General features: G+C 43.2%; 1 protein-coding gene and 1 pseudogene across 2 annotated transcripts in view; one reads left to right on the forward strand and one right to left on the reverse strand.

The window, feature by feature from the left end:
• PALM2AKAP2 (PALM2 and AKAP2 fusion) overlaps positions 1–26,839 on the reverse strand; it is a 646,508-nt gene that overhangs the window by 504,293 nt on the left and 115,376 nt on the right. Inside the window, exon 1 of one of the 2 annotated variants that reach the window (XM_067743692.1) lies at positions 1,489–1,592. The exons of the other annotated variant lie outside the window; for it this stretch is intronic. Coding sequence (XP_067599793.1) covers positions 1,489–1,493 — 5 coding nt within the window. The 5' untranslated portion in view covers positions 1,494–1,592. Of the gene's footprint in view, positions 1–1,488; positions 1,593–26,839 lie in introns of those variants that run through there. 2 annotated transcript variants of the gene reach the window in all.
• On the forward strand, positions 24,264–25,319 carry LOC137227581 (surfeit locus protein 6 pseudogene; annotated as a pseudogene).

Genomic DNA, 26,839 nt, shown 5'->3' on the forward strand with positions numbered 1-26,839 from the left:
GCAGGGGACACGGGGTCGAGCCCTGGTCTGGGAAGATCCCACATGCCGCTGAGCAACTAGGCCCGTGAGCCGCAACTACTGAGCCTATGCATCTGGAGCTTGTGCTCCGCAACAAGAGAGGCCGCAACAGTGAGAGGCACGCGCACGGCGACGAAGAGTGGCCCCCACTCGCCACAACTAGAGAAAGCCCACGCACAGAAACGAAGACCCAACACAGCCAAAAATAAAAACAAATAAATAAAATTTTAAAACATTAAAAAAAAATGAGTAAGGAACATCTTTATCTCCATTGTATAAATAGGGAAACTGAGGCTCAGAGACATCAAATTACTGGTGTAGGAAATCAATAGCACTAGGACCAGCCAAGGCAGAGGTTGAAAGCTACAACTTCTCAATGCTAAAATGCCACACCATCTCTCACTTCTGTTTTAGTAGTCTTGTTGGGGAGGATTAAATTGCATCTACACAATCAGATATGGGGGGGGAATAAAAGCTGCATCTAGGGTTTATGGGGTTGGCATGAAAGTCCTAATACCTGAAAACAGGGCATTATCTCCAGGCTGAAATATGATTTCATACAGCGTCAGTGTCAGGGAGTATCCGTGGGAAGAGAAAGGAGGAGGAGAAGCTGACCAAGTGAGCAGGTATCTAATAGCTGGCTCCCAAAATGACCCCTTCTTGGAGGCTGTCGCCTGTCAGAGTGGCTTTGCTGCGGCAGCAACCTGGGAGAGTGACCAAAAAGCAACGCAGGGATGCAAAGGCAGAGGAGAGAGGAACACTAGTCCGAACGTGCAAGGGAGCCCTTTATTGTGTCTTTTCTGGTTAACGCCCCTCTTGCCTTCATGCCCTCTCCTCCACCCCTCCCATGCGGTGCCCACCGTACCAAACGTTGTAATTCAACCCCCGGCTGCCAGTCCTAGGGTTCTGTCTCTTTTCTCAATTACCCCAGGAACAAATCAATTATTTGGAGGTCCTCATGGTTTCTAGTAGCCAGGGCATTGCAGCTCTGGCTCATATTACCCACTAACTCATCATCCTTCCATTACACGCTTCACACCCAGCCACATTTGCTTCTGATCCGCAGTGACACCCCCCCACACACTCCTTTTTTTTTTTAACTGCAGTCCAATAGCGCTGACATGGTTAGGAATCGGAAGTAATGGCTATTGCGGTCAACTCCCTGAGTAGCGGAAGCTTGAGGCAGGGACGGGGAAGCCTAGAACGTGCCTCTCTCCTTAGCAACATCGTCCCCTCCCGAGGCCCTGCTGGCCAAGGGGCAGCGGCCAAAACCACGCATCCCGGGGCTCCTACCCCTTGGCTCCTGCCACCGCGGCTGCTGCTATGGAAACGCCAGGCGTACACACCGGACTGAAATTAAACACTCATCCGGGACCGGGACCGGAGCCGGGGTCAGCCTGCTGCCTCGGTCGCCATAGCAACATACGGAGGGGAAGGCAGCGAACCGAGCGCGCTGCGCGGGATACTCACTCCATCGCGGGGCTCCGGGCGGCCGGGCGCGCTGCTGCGGGGCTCTACGGCGCTGCTCGCTTCTGCCGGAGCCGGGTGCTCTGGTCGCGCCGCGCGCGAGGTGGAGCCGGGAGCGTCTCCCCTCCCCGCCCGAACCCCCTCCTCCCCTTGAGGGTTGAAAGTGAAAGCTCAGGCTCTCTCAGCTCCCAGCCTGCGAATAAAACGGGAAGCAATTGGATAATGTTGTTCGCTGGGCACTAGACAAGCCACTCCACTTAAGTGTTTGGGGAGGGAGCGCGCTGGCAGCTGCGCGCCGGGCGATGTGGCCACCAGCGTGCAGGGCCCCGGCGCCCGAGGCGCCAGGTGCGCTGGCGGCTCCCCTGGGACGGGCGGCGCGGCCCTGAGACGCCGGGGACTGGTGGGAGAGGGAGGTGCGCGGCTGCGGCGGGTGGCACAGCCCACAGGGCGCAGGAAAACGATTGAGTCATTGGCAAGGTTGCAGCTCGGAAGTTCCAAGAGGAAGAAGCATCTGGCCTCTGCAAATAGCAAGTACTGCCCCCAACAGGCTGGGCACAGGTTCGGAAACGCAGCTGAGCCAGCTAAGTGGGCATCCATCTGAGTTTCCCAAGGTAAACTCCAGCTGCGCTGCGGCGCGTTAATGCGGTGTTCCATCACTTTGGCTACCCCACGCCCTTCTTATCACTCCACGTTCTGCGTATTCCCGCCTGCCAGAAAGATACTGCCGAGCGTTACTTTCCCCAATTGGTTCTTTGAAAACAAGACATACTGAATATGGTTTCCCAAATTACCACTGCCCCACCCCACGGTTATAAGCCTCCCTGGGGCATATATTCCCTCCCTACACCCGCTCTGAGAATCCTCTACTCCTAACGGTTTCCCGAGTGGGAACCTGGCTCCCCATCCAGGGGCCCTGCACCTGCTGCAGTGAACAGTAGATGGGACAAGCTTCAGGCTTTCACTGTATCTTACTGCCCGGCCCCTCTGTGAGGAGGTATCTGCTAGGTGCTGAGGATGCAACCCTAAGCATAGGCATCACGGTCCCTGTCTTGGTGGAGCTCACAGCCTAATGCAGAAGGACAAAGCACAGAGAAAGAAAAAAAATAAACATCATCACAGGCTGACGATATTGCTGTAAAAATTAAGTAGTAAAATGCTGTGATGAATGTTTTTAAATTAACTTGTGATGATTACACAACCCTTGAATTTACTATAAAGTATTAAATTGTACATTCTGGGTAAATATAATAATTGTATTTCATTATGGCAGTTAAAAAAATATGGAGAATCAAAGGGAAGAGGACCAGCTAAGGAAAGGTATTCAGGAAAGCCCCCCTGAAGGGACTGGCATGAGAGGGGGAATTGCTAAGACATGCAAGCCACAGGGGAAAGGGCATTCCAACCAGCCATCAGCTTGTCTGGTGGCTCTAGATGGGGAAGAGCTCTACACACTCAAGGGACTGAAAGGAAACCAGCGCAAAGCGTTCTGGGTAGATTCACTCCCTTCCTTTCTCTCTGGAAAGTGAACCACAAAGTCAAACCCAGTGAAGATTCACAGAGATATTTTGTGGAAAGAGATTATAGATCTTCTCCAGGTTTCCATTCAGAGAATCCAGTGTGAATTTGGAGATCAGAAAACCCTCCCTCAGCCCATGTCCCTCTGCAGCTACCATCCTATCTTTACTCTTCCCCTTCATAGTCAAGCCTCTTTAAAGGATTGCCCATACTCACCATCTCTACACCCTTACCTCCTATTTACTCCTTGCAGCATATATAATTAAGTTCAGCTGTGAGTAATCAAGAGGCTTAACCAGGAAACAGGTTTGTCTTTCTACCTCTTGTAAGTTCAGAGTCCTGGACCAGTTTAGCAGCTCTCAAAGAGCTAAGAGACCCAGACTCCTCCAAAATGTTGCTCTTTTATTTGTGGTGTCCCTTCCTAAAGTCATTTCATGATCCAAGTTAGCTGCTTAGGCTCCAGCCACCGTGTCTGCATCCCAACCAGCACAAAGGTGGAAGAAGCAAAGCAGAAGAGGCAAAGGAAGCGTACCAGCTGCCTTTTAAGGAAGGCTCCCAGAAGCTGCCTCAGGACACTTTCACTTACATCTCTTTGGCCAGAATTAATTCACATGACCATGTGAATAGTCAAAAGCATAGCACAGCCAAAAGTCAGGGGCTCCATTCCCATGAAAGAAGGGGAAATGGATACTGGGGGGACAACCAGCAATATTTGCCATATTCCTTGATCCTTAGCATTCTAGCTTCTGCCTCCCGGGTACCACTGACCCTGCTCACCATAGAGTCACCAATGCTGAATGCAATGGGCATCTCTCAGTCCTCTTCCTGTGTGACTTATGCCAGCATTTGACATTCTGACCACTCCTTTTTGTATTTTTTACTTTAAGTTGGGTTTACTGAGGCAGAAGTTACAAACAGTAGAATTCATCCTTTGCAGGTGTACAGGTCTGTGAGTTCAGATACATTATACAGTCGTGTAACTACCTAGTAGTTACAATACAGTCACAATACAGAACATTACCATCACCCTAAGCAGTTCCTTTGAGTCTCCTGATAGCAATCCCCTCCTCTCATCTCCAGCCCCTGGCAACCACTGACTTGATTTTTGTCCCCATGGTGTTGCTTTTTTCCAGAATATCATATAAATGGAATCAAACTGTATGTAGCCTTTTGTGTTTGGCTTCTCTCACTTTGCAAACACTTCTGAGTCTCCTCCATGTTGTTGTGTGTATAGGCAGTTCCTTTTCATTGCTGAATTGTATTCCACTGTACAGAGGTGCCACAATTTATTTATCCATTCACCAGTTGATGGATATTTACATTGTTTCCACTTTGTGTCAAATACTAACAGAACTGCTATATACATTTGTGTACAGGTCTTTGTGTGAACATATGTTTTCATTTCTTTTGGGTCAATACTAGGGTCACTCCTGTTTTGAAGCACTTGTTCTATGACACCACACTGCCTCGACTCTAGCTACCCCTTATCTGCTACCTGTCTCTTAAATGTCCGTGTTCTGCTGGGTCTGTCCTCAACTCGCTGCACTTCTCACTGTGCATACCGTCCCTGTGCAATTTCATCTCCTGCTGTGGCTTTATTTACCCACTGACATGGTGCTCACTTCCAAAACTAAATCTCTAGTCCACATCACTCTCAAATTTCAAAACTGAATATCCGAAGGCCACTGTAACATCTTCACAAACACCTCAAACCTAATATGTCCGAAATTCACTCATCATTTTCACCTGTAAATCTCCTCCTAATACCCTGCCTACCTATCCTAACAACAGAGAGGGAAGTGTCCTCACAGAAACCTGGGCATTGTCTTTGATTCCTAACCGTCCTGACTTGCTGTACCCCGTCAGTCAGCAAGATTGATCCAGGCTACCTCCTGAATAGCCACAGAGCCATTCACTTCTCCCTATCCTCATGCTGTAGATAAAAAAGCCTCCCTCCTGGCCTCCTGGCCTCCAGTCCCATCTTGTTCCAACCCATTCAACTGAACAGCCAGAGCAATCTTCCAAGAACACAAATCTAATCATATAATCCCCTTGCCTAAAACCTTTCAATGGGCATCTCTTAACTTTAAGATAAAGGTTAAATTGAATTGTAGGTGCATCTAAGTTCTTTGAAGTTAGTAGATTGACTATTACAATTTTAAAATGCACTAGAGAAACAAGATTTAATATATTTTATAGGGCTGGCTTAGACTTTGTTAAGAGTTACAAATACATCATTTGCTATGTTTAATTTTAGGGAAAAAATAACAGGCTTTAGAGTCAAACAGACTGATTAAAATTCCAGCTTGGTCATTCACTAGCTTTGTGATTTTGAACCTATTACTTAACTTTAGTCTCAGGTTTCTTCACCTATAAAATGAGGACAATAATACTTATCTTTAAAGGTTAGTCTGAAAGTTAGATACAATATGTATACATTGCCTAGCACAGTGCCTGGTACTTAGTAGATTCTCAGTAAACAGTAGCTATAGTAAGTTATCATCATCATCATTACATTGTAACTTTCCTCTGAAATCTCATATATTTTAACAGCCATCTTTATGCATCTTCACAATATTCCTTTGAAGAGGTGAAACCAATACAGATATAGATACTTAGATGATCAATTTGTTTATTCTCATTGATTAAATGAGAATGTTACACTAGATAATATATTTATTTATTCATTAAAAATTTACATATATATGCATATATATAATATATATATAGTATAGCTACAAAGTAGCAGGCTATGGCTAGGTGGATCCATTGATACACATTCTCTAATAGTTTATTCATTTAAGCTGAGCTCACCAGGTACTGTCAACACACCAAATACATATTAACTGACTTGGAAGTCAATAACTTAACAGATCCAAAGTCTTCAGCCTCCTGGTCTAAAAACAGAATGACCAGCTCTGAGAGAGTATCTACCAGGATTTTTATATAGGTATAATTAATAAACTTTAGAACAGGAATTTTTAAACTGGGGATCACGGTGGGCTTTAGAAATCTGCCTGAGATTATAGGCAGAATTATGAATTGGGGAGTGTGTGAGGGATAGAGAGTAGGGTGTCCATAACCTACACTGGGATCTCAGTGTTTCCTAATTCAAAACAAACTCTTAATATGACTACTTTAGATATAATTCTGAGCATATTTGGTTAAACGGTTTTCTGGTTTACTAAAAATAAAAACACACAATTAGAAGGGGTTGGAGAGAAACAGGAAAAAGTGTTACTTCAGGCAGTTTAGCTAAAAGTGAGGAAGAAAAGTATGAAAATGGGCACAAGACAACAAAACAAAATAACAAAAATGTCAGTATGGAATCCTTCAGTGTAGGACAAGCAACCCTACACACCACAGTAGCTCCTGAGACCATCACAGGATAATCATATTCAGCAATTTGTGTTAAAGACTAAATGGACTTTCAAATTTTTCCATGTATATTAGGTTGTTAATTTTATACCTCGCCTAGGCTGAAAGTTTAGTTACTTGGAAAGTATACTCAGTGCTCATGTTCACTTTCCTTCCTTGTCAATGTTGGATAAATGGAGATATTATTATCATTTTAAGTCTATCTGGGGAGGAAGAAAATAAAAATAAGCACAGTCACTTTGTCAAGTTCTAGGTACCATTCCAATACATTCACAAACCCAAAGCAAACCATTAGATTAATAATTAAAATATAAAAACATCAGTCTTTTAATTTGCTTGGCATTACTGGATTTCAACTATACTCCTAGAAGTATTATGTCCTGTGGAGCCTTACGTACTTTTTATATTTTATAACAAGGATCATTCTACCCTTTTACTTTCATGTCAATAATGTTACTATTAGACAGATGTAAGAAAGAAAGCTATCTCTCACAGAAGTTGGGTATTTGTTCATCTGGAGCTGCTCATGTGTGTGGGGCAGGTATAATTAAACAGTTTACAGAGCTGCGTTGATCTGCAGACCCACCCCCCACTTGGTTTACAGAGCTGGAATTAACATGGTGGACTCACTGTTAGCCTTCATTTCTCACTCTTCTTCCACCATTAATAAGTTCTCTCTGAAAATATGGCACTTCCAATAGCTTCTTGTGATCCTACTGATGCTGGGTAAAATTAGCCCACAGATCGTGACAGGAAGGATGTCACGCAAAGAGCTCTTTTCTTTGGTTAAACATGGGCAAAGGTAATCTCTCTTTTTCATAGTCTTCTACTGATTTCTCTCTATATTTATGAGTCTGCTCCGACAAGACACCGATAGCATTGACTTCTGAGTCACGGATGATTCTTGCAATCACAGTCTATTGATGATGGGAGGGGTTCTGGGGGTTACCTAGTCCAACAGCCAACACAAACTTCTATGATTGACCTGGGATCATCTTCCTTGTTGAAACGCATTTATTGTTTTCTTTTAGCTCAAAAAACTGAAAAGCCCTGTTTGTTTTTTGTTTTTAGAATCCTCTCATCCACTCACAAGATGACGTATGTGTTCAGAACAGCCCATGATTATGCGTGTACAGATGTAGCAAGAAAACTTATTTCACCACTGCCAAGTCTGACCTATGATGGAAGATGAACAATGACCTCTCAGAGATAACCCAGTGCCACCACGGACTCATCAAGGGGACTTTGCCAAGGAAAAACCGCCCCTTAACCACACATGGGAGAGAAACCAATCCAGTGTCACCCAGACACACTGCACACTGGTTAAGCTGAGAGCCAGAAGAGCTAGATGAAGTTCAATTGCTATAAGGCTATTAATACTAAATTTAGTATAATCTTATCAGCTCTCCTTTGCTGAATAAAGCTGGAGAAGCTAATTGGTTACTTGGTGGTATCTTTAAAGGCAGGCTTACGTATATCGTCATTAAATACTTTCATCTCCTGATACAGACATTAAACGTCAACATTAAAAGTAGCACTACCTAAGATGGACCTCAAGTTTTTTTGGAATATGCTTTGATGAGGCTCATTAGAAAGATGGAAACCATCTCTCTCTTCTGAGAGCTGGAAACCTGGATTTATCTTTGAAGTAGAATGTTCTTTTGCTCTAGGTAAAATGTGAGGAGAACATTTACTTATGCAAGTGCAATCAAGTACCCATTAGACTGTAAGTCCTATGGGGACAGGGATTTATTTTTCCATTTTGTTCACTCATATGTCCCCTAGAACAGTGCCTAGCACATGGTAGGCTCTTAATAAATATTTGTTGAATTAAAATAATGAGAAAATTCCTCTTAAGCAAGACCTCAAGAAGTTGTACTTTCTTGGATATATCTTTTGTCAGATCCAGGTCTTTACAGTTGACGGTTCCCAAAGAAATGCATCTTTCTCTAAGTATGCATTGACTGCCCTCTGCCTGTATAGTACTGTTTGTGTATGTATGTTGCCATCTAAGGAATCAGAGACATGGTGCAGATCTGTCTTCTCTTCCTTTGATGCTGGAGAAGTTTTGTAAAGGAACTAGATAATGCTCTAGGCAGTACAACTTGGTCTAGATTTTGATGATTCCCCTATGATATCAATACTCAATAAACCTAGACTTTGGGAATATGTGTGGGGCCACATATTATGTTTAGTATCTTTCAGGGGTCCACAGGACAGAATTCCATTCCTGTAAGTAGGGCAGGGTTTCCTTCCAGTGAAGGAAGGAGGTAGTCCCACTGTCAGTCACCCTGGGAATGGGTCAGCCTTAGGATGGGAAATCTGACCTGCAGAGAGCAGTGTTAACAAGGGTTAGGGGAAAGACACTGTGGTAGGAACTGGGACTACAGCAATGCATGAGACATGGTGTCTGCCCCTTAAAGAGCTCACAATTTCATAGAGGAAAGGCATATATATAATCAAAATTGAAATACAATGTTTTAAGTGTGATTACAAAGGTGAGGCGTAGTAGAGAAATAGGAAAATCTTGCTGGAGACGTTGATGCTTGGGCTATGTCTTTAAGGATGAATAACATTTAACCAGAAGTGTGCATGTGTGCACATGTTTGTGTATATCTTGGTGTGTCTGTGTGTCCAAAGAGGTAGGGAAAAGTAGAAAGAAGATGTTCCAGAAAGAGGGACCAGCAAAATCAAAGACAAAGAAACAGGAATCAGCAGGGTGATGTCTACATATTTCTGGCATTTGCTGGAGTAGGAGGCAAAGAGAAGGACCACAATATCACTCCACTCCAGAGGCCCCATTTACATACAACACAGTATAATGGTGCCCCCTGGAGTTGTGGTCCTGAAGGAGGTGGTTAAAAGTTGAGGCTGGAGAAGGTCACTAGAGGACTTTGCCTGCAGAAGCTTAAGTAAGGGACAGGATGACGTTGGCAAACACAGCATCCCTTCTTACCTCCAAATCACAAGCAGGGCACTGTAACTGGAGACACTCAGGGTCTCTTAGTTTAGGATGGACAGCTAGTTAGAAGCCTAATGCCACAGTTCAGACAAGAGATGATAAGGTCTTAAATTAGGGCAGCCATAGTTGGCATGGAAAGGAAACAGAGTCAAGAAATACGCCAGGACACAGAATGTGTGGGTAAGAGAAAGGCACCAAGCCTCATTCTCACAGCTCGAATGACTCACTGAAAGATAAGACCAACTGAGACAGAGCATTCAAGAGCAGCCTAGAGGTGCCACCAGGGGATTCTGACCTCAACAAACGAGCGGCTGATCCTCATTTCCCTCTGGGCTGGGACCACCTTGTACTTTGTTGTGTGACCTATGAAACACATTAAGCTGCTCCCAGGAGGGCTATGCAGAGAGGTCAGGAGAGAAGTAATATCTGAGGAACCAATGGAATTTAATTTTCTGCCAATCTGGATTGCTGTGAAAGTACGGTATCAGAAGACTCAGGGGAAAAATAAGTGATACAACTGATTATTCAAACGTTGTATTTTTGGTTATATGTTAATCTAAAGAACTAGGTAAGATACTCCCAATAAGAAATCATTTGATTTTCAGGTAGCAAACTTTCCATCATTAGAAAGATCAGTAAGTTAGTCCAGGCATCCTCCCAGCTACCAGTCGCCATTTGTCCCCTGTTAAATCTCCATTCGCAGATAGTTTTTAAATGTTCTCCTTTGAACCAAGTGAACTGCACCAACCTTTCCCTCCCATCACCTTTGTCAGTTACACTCACTGACACGCCTCAAACCTCTGTAGGCCGGTATCATCCTCATATCATGTGAATGTTTTATGCAAACCCTTTCATCATAGCTTCTTGACCTCCTCAAACCCAACAAATTTACTTCCATTCCACTGAAGGCAGCTACACCCACCAGATTTCACGTTGCAAAGCCAAACATGAACGTAGCCTATTTTTAAAGAAAAGGTAAGTAACAGTCTTGTTTTACTTTCTCGGATTTCCAGAATCCACATTCTTCCATATCCACTTTTTTCCCCTCTACCCCTACAAACATACTGCACCATGAAATTAGCAGGGGGTACTGCTGGGTTGAGGTCCAAAGCTCAGGAAAGAGACAGTGCAGTGGCACCTCCACACTCTTCTGGCTGTCTCTCTCCCAGCCATGCTGGATGTGTGAGCAGTCCCTGGGGGCACAGATTTGGGGAGCAGAAGCTGAGGAAAAGTATGGGACCACAACAGTTTCCCTTCTTGCTTCCCAGACCTACTATTCTTGGTCCTGCACCTCTCAGACTGTTTAGGAAAAATGGAAGTACACCCTGGCCTCTTTCTAATGAGTAAGAGAGAATGCTTCCACTTACATCTCCAATGTTTGCCCAATGAGTATGACACCAATGAAATGCCGACCTGGGCAGTGAACCTGAGTCAGTGAGAAGGTCCAAGTCTGGGTCAGGCTAAGATTTGTGGCCTCCAGGGAGATACTGTCTCAGTTAACCATTTGAAATAGGGTAATCTTTTTTTTTTTTTACAGCCCCCCCCCACTCCTTTTCTATCTTCTGTGCCATTTTATCTAAGATGCTAGCCAAGGATAGTTTCAGGTGAGTTTTTCAACTCAGCTCACAAAAGACCAGGCATGTATTTTAAATGAGTAAAGAGGGCTGGGTAGAGGGACAATAGGGAACCGTGGGGACTATGACCGACCGTGGGGACCATACTCCATGTGGAAGTGGTACCCTCTACTCAGCCCCAGCCAGCTACCACCATGTACAAATATAGGTCTGGTATGCCTAGAACTTCTCAATTTTCTCAAGGGAAACAAACACAAAACCTTTATTTTTGTATAAAATCTCCCCCAAGAAAGTGGTGAATGACTACTAAAAATTTTTAAGTAATCCTATGGCTCAGAGGGCCATATTTGGCCCTTTCCAAGCCCTGGTTTAAGGGACCAGCTGCGATGAGTCTGAATTTCACAAACCACATGGATATTTCACAGTTTCCCTGTAGAGTCACACACTTGGCTACATGGCTATCTAGTGGTCAATGGGCAGCAGAGGAGGCCTCTGGACTTCTGTGAAAGATGTTGGTTGATATGAAGGAGGAGAGGTCAGGGCATACACAAGTTTTCTTGAGGGAGTTATGGGTTTCAGGACAAGTCAGAACAAGCCACTTAATGCAGATAAGTGACAGGAGGGGAGTAAGAATACTTCTTACCAAACTCAGGGGCAGCAGCAGTCCTTGAATATCCCACCCACCGCCATCCCCCACTCCTTCCATGGAGATGACTGGCTCGAAGCCCACTCTCTTTGGACTGTATGTACCTCTGATGTACAAGACGGCAGCCAGAAGCCCATATGTCCCAACTGTCAGACCCTCTGCCTAGGGTGGTATTTCTGCCTCCCAAGTTGTCCTTGAGGCCTCTTTGACCTACTCCCCTGTTCTCCAGGATCCCTGCCTTGACTCATGGTTCCAGGTAATGTTACAGGTAACTTTTCCCCTGGGCATTCTGTTCAACTTGACCTACAGCCCTCTGTGCCAGCATCTTAAGCAACTTACAAAGAACTTGAGCTAAGTGTGTTTGTCTCCAACAACACAAATAACTTCCTCCCTTTTAATCTTCCATATTCATAAGCATCATTTCCACAGCTCTCCAAAACCAAAACATTAGAAAGTGTTTAAGTTAAAACAAAAATAGTGACCAGGGGAGAGGATGGATCTAAAAAGTGAAACTGATCTCAAGAACCTCAGAACCTTTCCCAGCCTCACAATCCTCCCACAGAAATTCCTATTTCCATGGAGGGCACTTAAGGACAAAAAATATTTTAAAGTTCCTTTCCTCATCAAATGAATCTCTGATGCTCGGATTTCAGACACTGTGACTGGTCTTGGGAAAAATATTTGGGTACCGGGTAGTCTTTCAAATAATACTGATTTTTGAATGAATATTAAAGTTCCAGTATAAAGGAACAGATGGACCAGATCAAATACAACATTGTGCAAATCACAGGATTCTCCCATCCAAATGAAATGCTAACAATCAATGCTTTTTAGAATACTTCTGGGCTTGGACTTCCTGTGCTACAAAGCAAAAGTGTTCTAGAATATGTCTTGCTTCTGTGCCATGTGTCTTTCAATTTCCTTATGAAAACGAAAAGAGGTCTGTGCCCCCATCAGCCCCGCAGGAGCCAGGTCAAGCACCAAACCAAGTGCAGACTGCCAATCTTAAGAGGGGTGAGGGGAGGACACAGACTCGGGGGCAATCTGAGGTCAGAACCAGCAAACTTGACGAGTGGCAGGGTGAGGATACCAAGAAACCCAAGAAAAAATGTGTAATCTTATAAGTGGCTGGATCTGAGTACAAGGAAGTAGAGATGGTTAGATGGAGGGACAAGCAAGTCTCAGGGGTCCTCCTGTAAACATTTCACATGGTGAGACCACAGGAGGAGTTTTCAGGTGTGAACTGTGTTGCTATTATTAGAGTTAAGTGTAAAGAGTAAGCGCTTCTGGGGCTTCCCTGGTGGCGCAGTGGTTAGGAATCCACCTGCCAATGCAGGGGACACGGGTTCAAGCCCTGGTCCGGGAAGATCCCACATGCTGCGGAGCAACTAAGCCCGTGCGCCACAACTATTGAGCCTGCGCTCTAGAGCCCGCGAGCCACAACTACTGAGCCCACGTGCCACACTACTGAAGGCTGTACACCTAGAGCCTCTGCTCCACAATGAGAGAAGCCACCACAATGAGAAGCCCGCGCACCGCAACGAAGAGTAGCCCCTGCTCGCTGCAACTACAGAAAAGCCCACGTGCAGCAACGAAGACCCAAACAAAGCAGCCAAAAATAAATCAATTTATTAAAGTAAGCGCTTCTGAAAATTTGGACAGTTTTGGTTTTTAACACACCCATAACCCATTCTGCCTTGCCAGAATCCTGGAGCCCATAGGGACAATGGTTACTTGTTGGCATATCACATATTTGGGGCATTTTCTTTAGTTTTGACTTTAATCTTAATTACTAAGGTTTTCTTCAGTTGTTGAAGTGCCTCTAATAAGTCATCACCTTTTTTTTTCTTTTATTTTGATACCATATCAAAATCTCAACCAATAAAGAAGATGTGGTATATATTGATACATACAATGGAATATTAGCCACAAAAAAAGAAAGAAATCTTGCCATTTGCAGCAACATGGATGAACCTAGAGAATATCATTCCAAGGGAAGTAAGTCAGAAAAAGAAAGACAAATATTATAAGATATAACTTATATGTGGAATCTAAAAAAAAAAAAATACAAATGAATCTAAAAAAAAAAAAAAATGAATCTAAAAAAAAAAATACAAATGAAAAAGACAAAAAAAAAAAAAAAAAAAAAGGGCTTCCCTCGTGGCGCAGTGGTTGAAAGTCCGCCTGCCGATGCGGGGGACACGGGTTCGTGCCCTGGTCCGGGGAGATCCCACATGCCGTGGAGCAGCTGGGCCCGTAAGCCATGGCCGCTGAGCCTGTGCGTCCGGAGCCTGTGCTCCGCAACGGGAGAGGTCACAACAGTGAGAGGCCAGTGTACCGCAAAAAAAAAAAACAGAAAGAGACACACAGACACAGAAAAGAAACTTATGGTTACCAAAGGGGAAAGGTACGAGGGATAAATTAGGAGTATAGGATTAACAGATATATACACTATGTATAAAATAGAGAAGCAACAAGGATTTACTATATGGCACAGGGAACAATATTCAATATCTTGTAATAACCTATATGGAAAATAATCTGAAAAAATTTATATATATATATATAAATATATATATAACTGAATCACTCTGCTGTACACTTGAAACTAACACAATATTGTAAATCAACTATACTTCAAAAAAAATCTCAACCAACCCTGAAGACATATCCACTATTGGCAGAGATGCTAATTCTCGAGCTTCTAATAGGTGGCTGCCTGAATAGAATGAGCTACAGTTAACTATATATATAATAAAATATTTTAAAATTATAGTATTGATATATCAGAACAAGCTACACCTTGGTTGTTTTCAATATATGAGGCTTTATCAAGTAATACCATATTAGGATTACCATCAGTGTTGAATACAAGGCAGGTCAAAAATGAAGATGGTGGCACAGACTGGAGATTGGTCACTTATAGGAAGATTGAACAAATAAGGAGATACATGTGGATAATAGGTTTCTCAGTATCAGAGAATGAAGTAATAAATATAGAAAGGAAAAAAAACAGAATAAAATCTGTGGTGTTGGACTGAAATTAGAGGTATTGGTGCTACCTCATGGTTTTCAATTTACATAGAGTTATATGTAGAGAGAAATATAGATACAAATGTGTGCACATGTAATATATACACACAAACATATATTCCCTACCTCCACCCACTGTGTGGGAACAGTGACACCCCAATAAAAATGAGGACATCTAGTCCTCAGGTCTGGGTTTCTAGATATCATTCTCCACTATAAGGACCAGTGCTTCTTGGAGAAATGTCTTGTTCTAAAACTGGGACTGGAAAAGTACAAGATGAGCCTGAAACAACTTATGGCAGAAAGCAAAGAAGTACTCAAAGAACTATGGAACATATTGAAAGGACCCAGGCACCAACCTGAACTGATTTGGTCTCAGGGGCCATGTTGGGGGCAATAGAAATAATGATAGAAACAGATTATAACCCACTGAATGAAAGAGAAATCCATGAGTCAATAGTCGTGGAAAGGAAAGAGGGAGGGAAAGAGAGAGAAAGCAGCTTAGTTGAATGATAAATGGGCTATTGAGAAGAGAACTTTATAGAGGAGAAGTCTTAAAGACACCACTTCAACCAAGTGATCAAAGTAAACATCCCCAGTAATGGGACCAAATGACACCCTTCTCCACCTGATAGGATGCTGTGAGAAAAGTAAGCATCACTTCTGTGCTATTCCTGCCAAAGATGCATAACCTGTGTTAGTCATAAGGAAGCATCAGGCCAATTCAGATTGAGGGACACTCTATGAAATAAATGACCTATAATCTTCCAAGGTGTCAAGGTCATGAAAGTCAAGGGAAGTGTGAGGAACTGTTCCAGACAAAAGAGACATGACAACCAAATGCAACTCTTGATTCCGAACTGGGTCTTTTTCCTACACAGGATATTATTAGAAAGCTTGAGTGTGGTCTGAGGATTGTACAGTAATAACATATCAAAGTTAATTTCCCAATTTTGATAGTTGTATTGTGGTTTTATGGAAGAATGGCCTTGTAGGAAATATCATACACATTAGACAGTGATAGGACATCGGGTTTGCAAATTACTCTCAAATAGCTCAGGAAATAAGAGGTTTTGGCAGTATTTCCAACTTTTTTGTGAGTTTATGATTGTTTCATCTGTTAAATATATACGACTATGCATAAAATATATAAAGTTTGTGATGTTACTAAACTGTAACAATTCCCTTGATAAACAGACAAAATATATCCATTATCTTGTGTACATATATTTTTTAATAATTATACCAGTATAATCTCAGAATTTTTAGTAATTGCTGTCTTTAACCAGAGCAATCAAGTTTTTTCTCTAGACACAGAAAACGTGAAGCAGAAAAGCAAGAACTATATAGCTATTTTTGTCCACAAGTCTCTTTGGATAAAGAAATTACCTTTTATAATTTAATTCAGTTGACACGATTTTGTGATTTTGTAATCTTTTTTAAAATTTTTACTGAAATATATAGTTGATTTACAATATTGTGTTAGTTTCAGGTGTGCAGTAGAGTGATTCATTTATATATATATATATAAAATTTTTTTATATTCTCTTCTATATAGGTTATTACAAGATATTGAGTATAGTTCCCTTGATTTTGTAATCTTAAACAAAGTGATTTTAGGTAATCTAACTAGCTGAACTAAGAGAGAATTTAGGAAATTCAAATTAATTAGGCTTTCCATGAAAAAAATCTATCCAAGACTGGCATAGAGGGAAGAGATAAAGTTGTTTTTAAACTAATTTATTAAGTCAGTTTAATTTTCAGAGTCATCTTGATTATGAATATTTCAAAAAGCTGTTTTCCATACCTTTACATTATGATATGTTAAAATCTCCAACATGTTTTTTTTTTTTGCTGTACGCGGGCCTCTCACTGTTGTGGCCTCTCCTGTTGCGGAGCACAGGCTCCGGACGCGCAGGCTCAGCGGCCATGGCTCACAGGCCCAGCCGCTTCACGGCATGTGGGATCTTCCCGGACCGGGACACGAACCTGTGTCCCCTGCATCGGCAGGCGGACCCTCAACCACTGCGCCACCAGGGAAGCCCTCCAACATGTTTTAAAGCAAATTTTTCCATTTGACTTTCTAATCTAGTATCCAAGGCTGTAAATGAAACTCACACTTCAGCCTTTTTTTTCCTAGGTTACAGCTTTAGCAGAAAAAATTTCTTATATAGTCAACATATTTAAATCATATTTCGAATTTTTAGTTTCTCTTATTTTAAATTTATACAAGCACTTAATATATTGAAATTTTTATAGAAGTTAACCAGAAAAGGTATTTGCTCCTGATGGAGCAAAACCTATGATTTTGAGATCTTATAATCTAACTTGTCAACCCTCTCTAGAGGTTGACAAAGTATCTCTATTTGCTCAAAAACTATTTCATATTTATAAACTGGGAATTTTTATCAACTCTTATACAAGGTAGAGGAGTTTAAGAATTTAAGGTAAAAATATAGGCACTAATATTTATTAAGGATATTGATCAGCTGAAGAATAAAAACGTGTAATTAATCACCATTTGTTCTTCTTGGGAAACACAGTGTTGAAAATCTGTAATTTTGTGATTTTTCCCTCTGAATTTACCAAAATAGTCTTTCTCTTTTTTTTCTAGGTCCATTATTTTTTCTTTTCTTTTTTTTAACAATAGTGATAATCTCCTTTCTTTTGCCTTATTTTATAAATCCTGAAGAAAGTAATTTTGGCATTATTCAATTGTTAAGAAAAACAAAAGCAGATGGTTGAATACTAAGGATTCAGCTTCCTTTTAATTTTGATGCAGGAATTTTAACTTAGCAGATTTTGGCACAATTGGGACCACAATAAATGCACATGAAAAATTACCAGAATTCTGAAAGAAGTAAAAAGGCTCTGAGCTTGAGGGTCAGAGGAAGCCAAAGTGACACAAACCGAAATACATAAACAGAGAGAATCTAGGAAGAAAAACACCAAAAACTTTTCAAACTTGCATTCAAGTGCCAGGAACAATCAGAATCCTCAGGCATACAACCAAAAAAAGGTCATAGAAATCAGATTACAGATTCTCATCAACTGCCACTTGACAGAAATCACTCAATGGCCAGGCAACAGAATTAAAACCCAGATGCCACCGCTGTTGTCACCAGGGTAGATTCAACCCACCCTGTTCAACTAGAGCAAGAACCAGAAGCAGAAACAAATGTGACCAAGAATCAGTTTAGTGTGTGAGAGCCAGAGAACCCAATCGCCACATAAGCATTATGACAGGAGCCAAGAGAAGATGAGCCAAGGACCCAAGGGGTCCAGGACCAGAAAAGATCCAGGTTCGCTTTAATCTACACATTCACAGTGGAGCCTTCAGAATAAGAGTCAAAGAATAACTCAAAGACATATGGTAACATTATTAGCATACTATTTAATTATGCACAAGGGAAAACAATACATTAATTTCCTCTAAAAATAAAATAAAATAATACAAAATAAAATGACTTAAATATGAGAAAGAGAACTAGAGGAGACAAAAAAACCAAGCCACTTTGATTTCTTGCTTCGGTGGTAAAACGCTGATCTGCCGGCAGCCAGCAAAAAGGCCTGTCAGGTGATTTTTGCCCTCAGGCAGCCAAATGGGTCATCAAAGGAAGCCATTTCAGTTGTTTATTCTGCAGAAGACCTGGGGGGTTAACTTGGACACATACAAAACAGGCAGTCTCTGCATTATGTCCTGCAGCATATCCTTTGCCAGCACCCACAACTTTAGGTCTGCACCATTTTCTTATTCAAATTGTTCACTGATAATCGAAAAGGTAAATTAAAAGAAGTCAAAGCAATTCAGATTTCAAATGAAATTGAAGGAAAAAAAAGCATCTCTACTACTGTAGGTGCAGGAAGCCTTGATTGGTCTTGCTTTCCCCCATCAAGACTCTGCCTCACCACCCACTACTTCGCCTTGTTCTCCACTGTTAACAATCTTGCCATCCTGTTGTTTTTCTTCCAAGCACACAAGGTGTGCTTGTGGTGGCTACTGTTCAAGTGACCAACTTGCTCTGGGTTTCCTGGGACTTTCTGATTTAGCACTGAAAGTCCTGTATCCAGAGAAGCCCCTCAGTTCCAGGCACAGTGGGACAGTTGGTCACCTCAGTACTTTCCCGTTGAATTGTAAGAATTAGGTCCACACTGCAAGGGTAATAAGATCCAAGAAAGCTGCACTTTGAAGAGGTTTCTGGAAGTATCTTGCATTTTCTATCTTTTTTAATTGTGGCAAAACATACGTAACATAAAATTTACCATTTTAGCCATTCTCAAGTGTACAGTTCTGTGGCATTAAGCACATTCACATTGCTGTGCAACGATCTATCTCCAGAACTTTTTTATCCTCCCCAACTGAAACTCCATACCCATTAAACACTAACTTCCCTTTCTCCTCCCCCAGCCCTTGGCAACAAGCATCCTATTTTCTGTCTATGAATTTGACTACTCGAGGTACCTCATATAAGTGGAATCACATAATATTTATCCTTTTGTGCTTTTGGTAATTTCTTAAATTATAAATTGAATTTTACCGATTTTCAATTATAATAGCTAAAATAACCAGCTGTTGACCGAGCGCTACTAGCAGATGAAATCAATATCCAACTTTTTTTGGCCCTCTACTCACCTTTAAAAATTTATTTAGTGAATGAATGAATGAATGAATGGTTTCCCTACCTCTGCCTCAAAACTTGGGCAGGCCCCAGGACTTTTGCTGGTCACTCTTAAGGAGTAAGCAGTTGGTCACTTTCAGTAACAAACAAAAATCTCAACTCCAAAATCTGGGCACATGGGATGTCTTCTCAGAAATCCTGCCATCTTCTTACTCATTTGGTGGGTGTTTTATGTTTGTATGTTGATACCCACTTGGCCTCTTGGTAAGAGTGAAACCCCTTATAGCATGCACACATTGAGGAAAGAAGAAAGCAAACAGTCCATCATCTCAAATCATTAGCAAATCTAATCTAAAAGACATTGAGCACAGGCATTTGATGGGAGGCCAGTTGGAGTCCATCTACCTCCATACCTAGCCTCTTCCTTTAACTTTAAAATACCAGAGACTCTGGTCCTGAAAGCTGGAATTTCCTTGCACTTATTACATACTGTAATATTCTTTAATTTTTATACCAAAAAATTATAGGTTCACTGTTAACAGGCAGAATACTACACCGATATAAAAAATTAAGTTCATAATTTCCCACACCAATCTCATCTCCAATTCCCCAAAGGGGGAAAAAATATTAACAGGGTAGAGTCTATCTTCACCTCTTTTTCCTCATAAAAATATTGCAGCACAGTATTTCATAAAAATCATTAAAATTTTGCATCATAAAAATATTACATATCTATGTACATATAGATGGATGTTATATTATAGTAATTATATTATATTCTTATCTTGTATCTTGCTCTTTTTTCCTAAGCAGATCATAGACTTCCCCCTCTGAGTCTCTGTAATTCCAAACTTCGGTTTGTTTTCCTCAAGAGAGAACAACAGTGGCTACTCAGGGTGTGATTTAAAGGCATAAATATAGAGGAGACATTGTCTGGTTGTCCCAAGCTGGCTTTGTCTAGCTATGAAAGGATGCTGACTTTCATTCATAAAGCATAGGTGACTATGTTCTTGAATCAAAGAAAAGAAAGGAAATGAATGAATGCTCCTTCGATGGAGGAGATGAATGACCAAATTAAGTAGCCAGTTGGTTTAATTACAGCTTTCAGTTTTCCCTCATTTAATAAGCATTGCAACCATTCCACCTCTGGTCAAAAATAACAAGTAGGTGGTATTGTGTTCGTGATTATATATCTGAAATCTATGAAGGGAAAAACAAATAGTAAATTCATTCTCTGCATTTTTCTTCTTATGGTTTACATGTGATCTACCTATTTTGCTAAAGTCTCACTGTTTCTAAACGGTGCTTTTTAGACCTTCAGCATCTGTAATGTGAGGAATGCTAAGTGTAAATGCAGATTCCTAGGCCACGTTTTGACCTCTCCTGGATCAAAATATCTGCAAATAGAATTTGTATCCAAAAAAATTTCCGCAGGTAATTCTAGCATACACTAACTTGTTTGAAAACTACCCCTAGGCCTCACCACAGGCTCAGAGATTTGCTGATCTCATCTTTTAAAAGACTCTAATCATCTTCTCTAGACTTCAGATACCTAGCATCCCCCCACCTCCTCCCCTTTTCTGTCCACCACCCCCAAGCATGTTACGAAAACAGGAAGCTTGCATACTCTTGGGTCCAGCTCTATGCAGGCAGGCTCTGAATAGCCCCTGGGTCCCCAGAAGAACATGAAGAAGGAGCTGCTGATTTAATTGGGCCTAAGAATTGCCCTTGACTCTTTGTGTTCAGACCTAGGAAATAGTAGTTCTGAGTCTGCTGGGACCCTAATAAGCATTGGAGATAAAACATTTTCTGTCTCTAGGAGAGGCTAGAGCAGCATGCAAACACCTTTGCGGATGCTAAGAAGAAAGCCAAGAAGGGAAAGAAGAGCGAGGATTAATAAAGGTAGTGACTGCCTTTTACATCTTGTCATTCTCAATACCAACAGTCAATGACAGTTCTCGAATGAGTATAGGTCAACATGTGAATGAGTGACTGGATGAATTTGTTTCATACTTTTTGGTGACCGAAAACAACAACAGCAACAACAATTTCCTAATCCCTGAGATTATTGCCCACTTGAAAAAGACACGTGGGTGCTTCATATTGGTCTACAGTCAGAATGTCATCTGTAACTTTTACTAATGTCTACAAGGAACACTGGTGGGAACCGATTCAATAGGCTTTAAAACTCCAGAGAGTAAAGCATGGAATTCCCTGGAAATGCTTTGTCATGAAGACACTGCTAGGAAGCAGCTCTGGAGCTGTGTGGGTGCCTGATTCAGAGCCTCATAAACATAAAAGAGAAATAGTAAAACTGAGAAAAGCCAAGGTCAGAAAGCTGCCTTGAGCCAACACATTACTGCCCACCTGCTAAGTTCTAGGCTATTCTGCCCAGCCTCAAGGACCCTGAGCTCTTTCCAGGTTCTAAATTGACCAGGCATTTATTAGGTTATAATAAAAGGAGGAATGAAAGAAAACAGATTCTTTGGAGAGAATGGACAACAACATTTCATGGGAAAAATGAGAAAATTAGCCAGAAGAAAGACATAAATTTGCCACCAAGACATCACAGTTTCTTCAAAGATACAATTCGCCTGCTGAACCTATCCACAAATATTTTTGAAACTCAGAAACATTGCAGCACATTCTCTATAAGAGGATATTACTGTGACTCGCTCAACCAGGGACCCTGTCCTGCTGGTGGACTGACACTATGATAGTTCCCAGTGTTCACCTCCTGGTATTCACACTCTGTGTAATCCCCTCCCCTTGAGAGTGAGAAGGCCAACAGAATACAGCAGAAGTGATGGGATGTCACCTCCATAATTATGTTATAATCTCTGTCTTGCTAGATTTTCCATATTGCTTTCTCTGCTTGCATACTTTGATGAAAAAAGTGGCCACGGTGGAGAGGTCCACATGGCAAAGATTGGAGAGCAATCTCCAGCCAATAGCTAGGAAGGACCTGCAACCCTCAGTCAAACAGTCCTCTGGGAACTGAATTCTGCCAGCAACCTGGATGAGCTTAGAAGTGGATCCTTCCCAGCTGAGCTTTCATATGAGACCACAGCTTCAGCTGGCAACTTTATTTCAGTCTTGCAAGGAACCCTAAAACAAAGGAATCAGCTAAGCTATGCCAAACTCTTGACCACAGAAACTGTGAGTTAATAAATGTATATCATTTTAAGCCACTAAATTTGGGGTAATTTGTTACACAGCAATAGATAACTAATGCAATCCTGACCCAAGCTGAAATACCGAGGAAAGAGTGTCTGGTTTTCACAGTTCTGAACAATTACTCTTGCTGCCCTTGCCTTGCTGGAGTCTGTGAAATAAGACACACTCTTCCAAGCTGTCTGTATCCAGCACATATGTGACAACCTCTGCAGCCAGGGAGGTAGGGGGTGGGGGGAGGGGCGTGCTCTGAGAGGTGCCGAATGGGAAAGTCATTTAGCCCATGAAAAGATACTGATTTGTTAAAACAGAAACCGGTATTAGCTTGTGTTCTAAAGAGCTTTTAAATCTCAGAGAAGAGGATGATAAATTGAGTGCTACGTCCACATTTTCAATCAAAGGCTTTAGTTGTAAGTAATTCCACATGCTGTAACCATCAGCAGTATGCAAGGAGGCTGCCATATGAAATAAACCTTCATTTGCCTGAAGCCAGAATTTATATTTTCTTTAAGATGAAATTCACATCAACACAGACACACGCACACGTGTGCGTGTGCGCGACTGTTTTTGTGGGAGGATGGACTAACTGAACTCACTTTTCAATTGCATCAGCTTCTTTTTTAATGTAGTGATGAATGGATTCAATTAGATGAAAACCATACTTGTGGTTGACATATCAGGAGTGTTATTTCTTCCTACAGATTTCATCATGCACAATGACTAAAGGCACTGCCTTTCTTTGCTGTGTTTCCAGGTTACACTTATAGGCAGCTCTCTGACCAGAAGAGTGTAGATGATTCTTAATGTGACACTGGCATAAAGGAAAAGAGAAATCCTCTGAGACACTGGTCAAGAGACAACAGGTTCTTTATTCTCTTTTTACTCTTCAGGTCTCCCTGGACTCAGCTGACCAATAGAGTATAAGACCTGAGTCACATAGGGCTTCTCTTTGTTGAATTTGTATATACCCTCAATGCAAAGTTCGGGGGTCTACAAGGCCATCTTTACCTCTGTTATCAACTGCAAGTTGGAGAGCCCCCAAGATCACCCTCGAGTTTGATAATCTGCTAGAAGGACTCACAAAACCCACTGGAAGCTGCTGTACTCACAGTTACAGTTTATGACAGCACAGGGACACAGATTAAAAGCAGCTAAGGGAAGAGGTACACAGAGAAGGGTCCAGGAGAGTCCCAAGCATGGGACCTCTAGCACGGGACTCTAGTGGAGTTATGCAGACACTGTTTATTTCTCACAGGTGCAATGTGTGACAATATGCATGAGCTACTGCCATCCAGACAAGTTCACGTGAACCTTGGTGTCTAGAGGTTTTATTGGGGCTCAGTCACATAGATATGGCTGACTGCCCATGTGGACAACCTTAGTCTCCAGAGGTCAAGTTCACGCCTCATGACCCAAGGATCCCTACTATATATCACACTGCTAGCATAGACTAGCTGGCATGGCCAAAGGTCCCCAGGTTAAACAAATCAGGCAGGACATTCCAAGATCTTAGAGGTTACCTCCCAGAAGCCAAGGGCAAAGGCCAGGCCTCTCTGGGGAAAAGGTTCATCCTTTACTGGGTACCATACCAAAGCCTATGCAGACTTTCCCGTTCCACTTGACAGAATTTCCCTGCAACAGCTCTCCGGACTTACACCTCCCCTAATCTCTTCCGTCCTCAAGAACGGCACCAACAACCGCCCAGGTGATCAAGCCACTACCACCCTAATCCATGGAGTGTTTCTGGTGAGCGCAGGCGCGTAGGTGAGGGTAGCGCGGGCCGGGGACTGCCGGGTGCCGCCGGGATGCTGAACCCCGGCCCTCCTCCCCCGAGTAGGACCCCAAGCGAGCCCCACCCGACCGCCGAGCCTCCAGCCATGGCTCCTCTGCTCACGAAGTATGCTTACCTGCAGAGCCTGGCCAAGAAGATCTGCTCCCAGCCCAGAACCGAGACGCAGAAGCGCAAGTCGGCTGGCAAAACTCGAGTCTTAGAAGCTGCTGGGCTCCTAAAAAAGGAGAGGAAGAAAGCACTGAAGAAATCCAAGGAACGGGAGGAGAAGGCTGCCGAGGCCAAGGCCCGGGCCCCTGCGGAGAGTCTCAGGTCAGGAAGCCGGTGACAGCCGAGGAGGAGGAGGCCTCCAGCTCCACCGGGGCCCCTGCGCACGGCCTGGACAAAGAGCCTCTTTACTGCCTTGGACGTCGTGCGGCAGCGCCTGCCTGAAAAGATACCGGAGGCGCGGGGCCAAGGCGGCGCCAAGAAGCTGTCTCCCGCCGTTTCGGAGAAAAGACGTCGGAGGAAATGGAGAAAGCAGGAGCGCGACCGGAAAGAGAAGCAGCAGCAGCAGGAGCTGAGGGCAAAGCGGAAGGCGCCCGAGGCCCCCGAGGGCGCGGAGCACGCTGAGCTGCCCTGAGGCGGCCCTCAAGGAGGCACAGGGCCGGCCGGGGCTGCTCTTCAACAAGGTGGAGGTAACCGAAGAGAAGCCGTCCCGCAAGGCTCAGCGCAGGAAGGAGAAGAGGCAGAAGGGGAAGGGCAACCTGACGCCGCTAACAGGCAGGACCTAGGCAGCAGCTGAAGCGCCTGCGGGCGCGGCGGGCCCGGCTGGAGGAGCTGCGGGCCGCGGACGCGGGCCAGGCCCAGGAGCTCGAGGCAAAGATGCAGTGTGCGAACCTGCTGGACAAGGCCGAGGGCGTGAAGATCCGCGACGACGAGCACCTGCTGCTGCAGGAGGCCCCGAAGCGCGAGAGGGGCGCAGCGCCAGCGCGCGTGGGAGAAGCGCACTGCGCGTGTGGCTGACGAGACGCAACAACTGCGGGACCCGTGGCGGCGGAACTCGCGCGAGAACAAGGAGGCCGAAGCTGAGCGGCACCTGGAGAAGACCCGGAAAAGGGGCCGCATCCTGCTCCAGGACCTGGAGCCGGCCAGCCTGACCTGAGGGCCCGACTGCCCGACCCCGGCAGGCTCAGGCTCCCAGCGGAAATCGGACGCTGCCCCGCTGCCCTCACCGACTTTTTGGGGCTCAGGCCGCACGTGCAGAAGAGCCTTCAGATCCGGGTAAGGGGTGACCCAGATCCGGGCTCCAGTCCCCTCTGGTGAGGCCAGAACGCTCCCTGAAAATTCCGGGGTGGGGGACGAGGGAGTGGTGAGGAGTGAGTGGCATGGGGAGGGGCTGTGTCTTCACTGGCCCCCTCCTCCTCTCCCGAGTTCACAGGAGCAGGAAGGGAATGACCTGTGTGGCTGCTGTGTCAGCCCCCAAGTCTCTTGGACAAAAACCCAACTCCTGTAGCCAAAGCTGAAGGCGGAATTGACAGGCTTGGTAACTGGGGAAAGGCGGGGCCATCCTCAGGCTGCCTGGAATTGAATTATTCTAAATTTATTTGTAAGATGGATAAAGATTATCATTTAAGATAAACATGCACATTAAAAATCCTAAAATAACAGCTAGAAGATAGAAACAGTGTTACTAAACTAGAAAGAAGAAAAATGAAGTGGGGTGGACAGTGTCAGTCTAGGAGGAGGTGGGAGAGAAAGTAAAACCTAAAACTAAGCCGGGTGAATGGAGGATACACAGAGGCAGAGTTAAGTCCAAGCCCACAGGCAGCCAGAACCAATGCACGTCGACAAAACTCAGATGAACTTTATGGTATGTGGATTATATTTCCAAAAAACTGTTAATAAAATTCTTTTGACTAAACTCCAGTTAAGAAACAGATGGTAACCAAAAGGAAGCTGGTGTTGGCTGTATTATAAGATGAAGTCGACTTTAAGATAAAAGGCACTGCTAAGGAGGACTATCACCACGTAGCGAAAAGGGGTTCAAATCACCTGGAAGGTAGAACAGTCGTGCACCAGGAACATAGCTTCAAATCTGTCTAGCAGAAACTGACACAACTACAAGGAGAAATCAATTCACAAACCAAAGTGGGAGATTTTTAACATCTTTGTTAGGAATTGATAAACCAGGCAGACAAAATCAGATGGATATGGAAGGTTTGGATGAGAGTATTTATAAGCTTGATCTGTTGGACACACAGAACAGTGTATCTGAAAACAGTATGTACTTCAAGCACACATGGAACAGTGGTGAAAACCAACCATCTCCTAGTCCATAAAGCAAGTCATATTTCAAAGCGTCAGTGTCATACAAAGTATATGATCTGGCCACAGAAAAATGAAAAAACTTAAGAGGTAATTGTTAAAGTTTTCTGTTTGGAAGCTTAGAAACACTCTTCTAAATTACCTGTGAGTCAAAGAATCATCCCTGATGGATGTTAGCGAATATTTAGGACTGAAAGATAATGAAAATGCTATGCGTCACAACCCTTTCACAATGACATCCAACGCACTTAGCAACAGCTATTATTTTTCTGGTTTGTTTGTTCCCTGCCTCCCACCCATAAAAATATAATCTTCATGCAAGCAGGCACCAGTCTGCCTTTTTCATACCTGTATTAC

The sequence above is a fragment of the Pseudorca crassidens genome, chromosome 7 (assembly GCF_039906515.1).
Source record: "Pseudorca crassidens isolate mPseCra1 chromosome 7, mPseCra1.hap1, whole genome shotgun sequence".
Classification (NCBI taxonomy): domain Eukaryota; kingdom Metazoa; phylum Chordata; class Mammalia; order Artiodactyla; family Delphinidae; genus Pseudorca; species Pseudorca crassidens.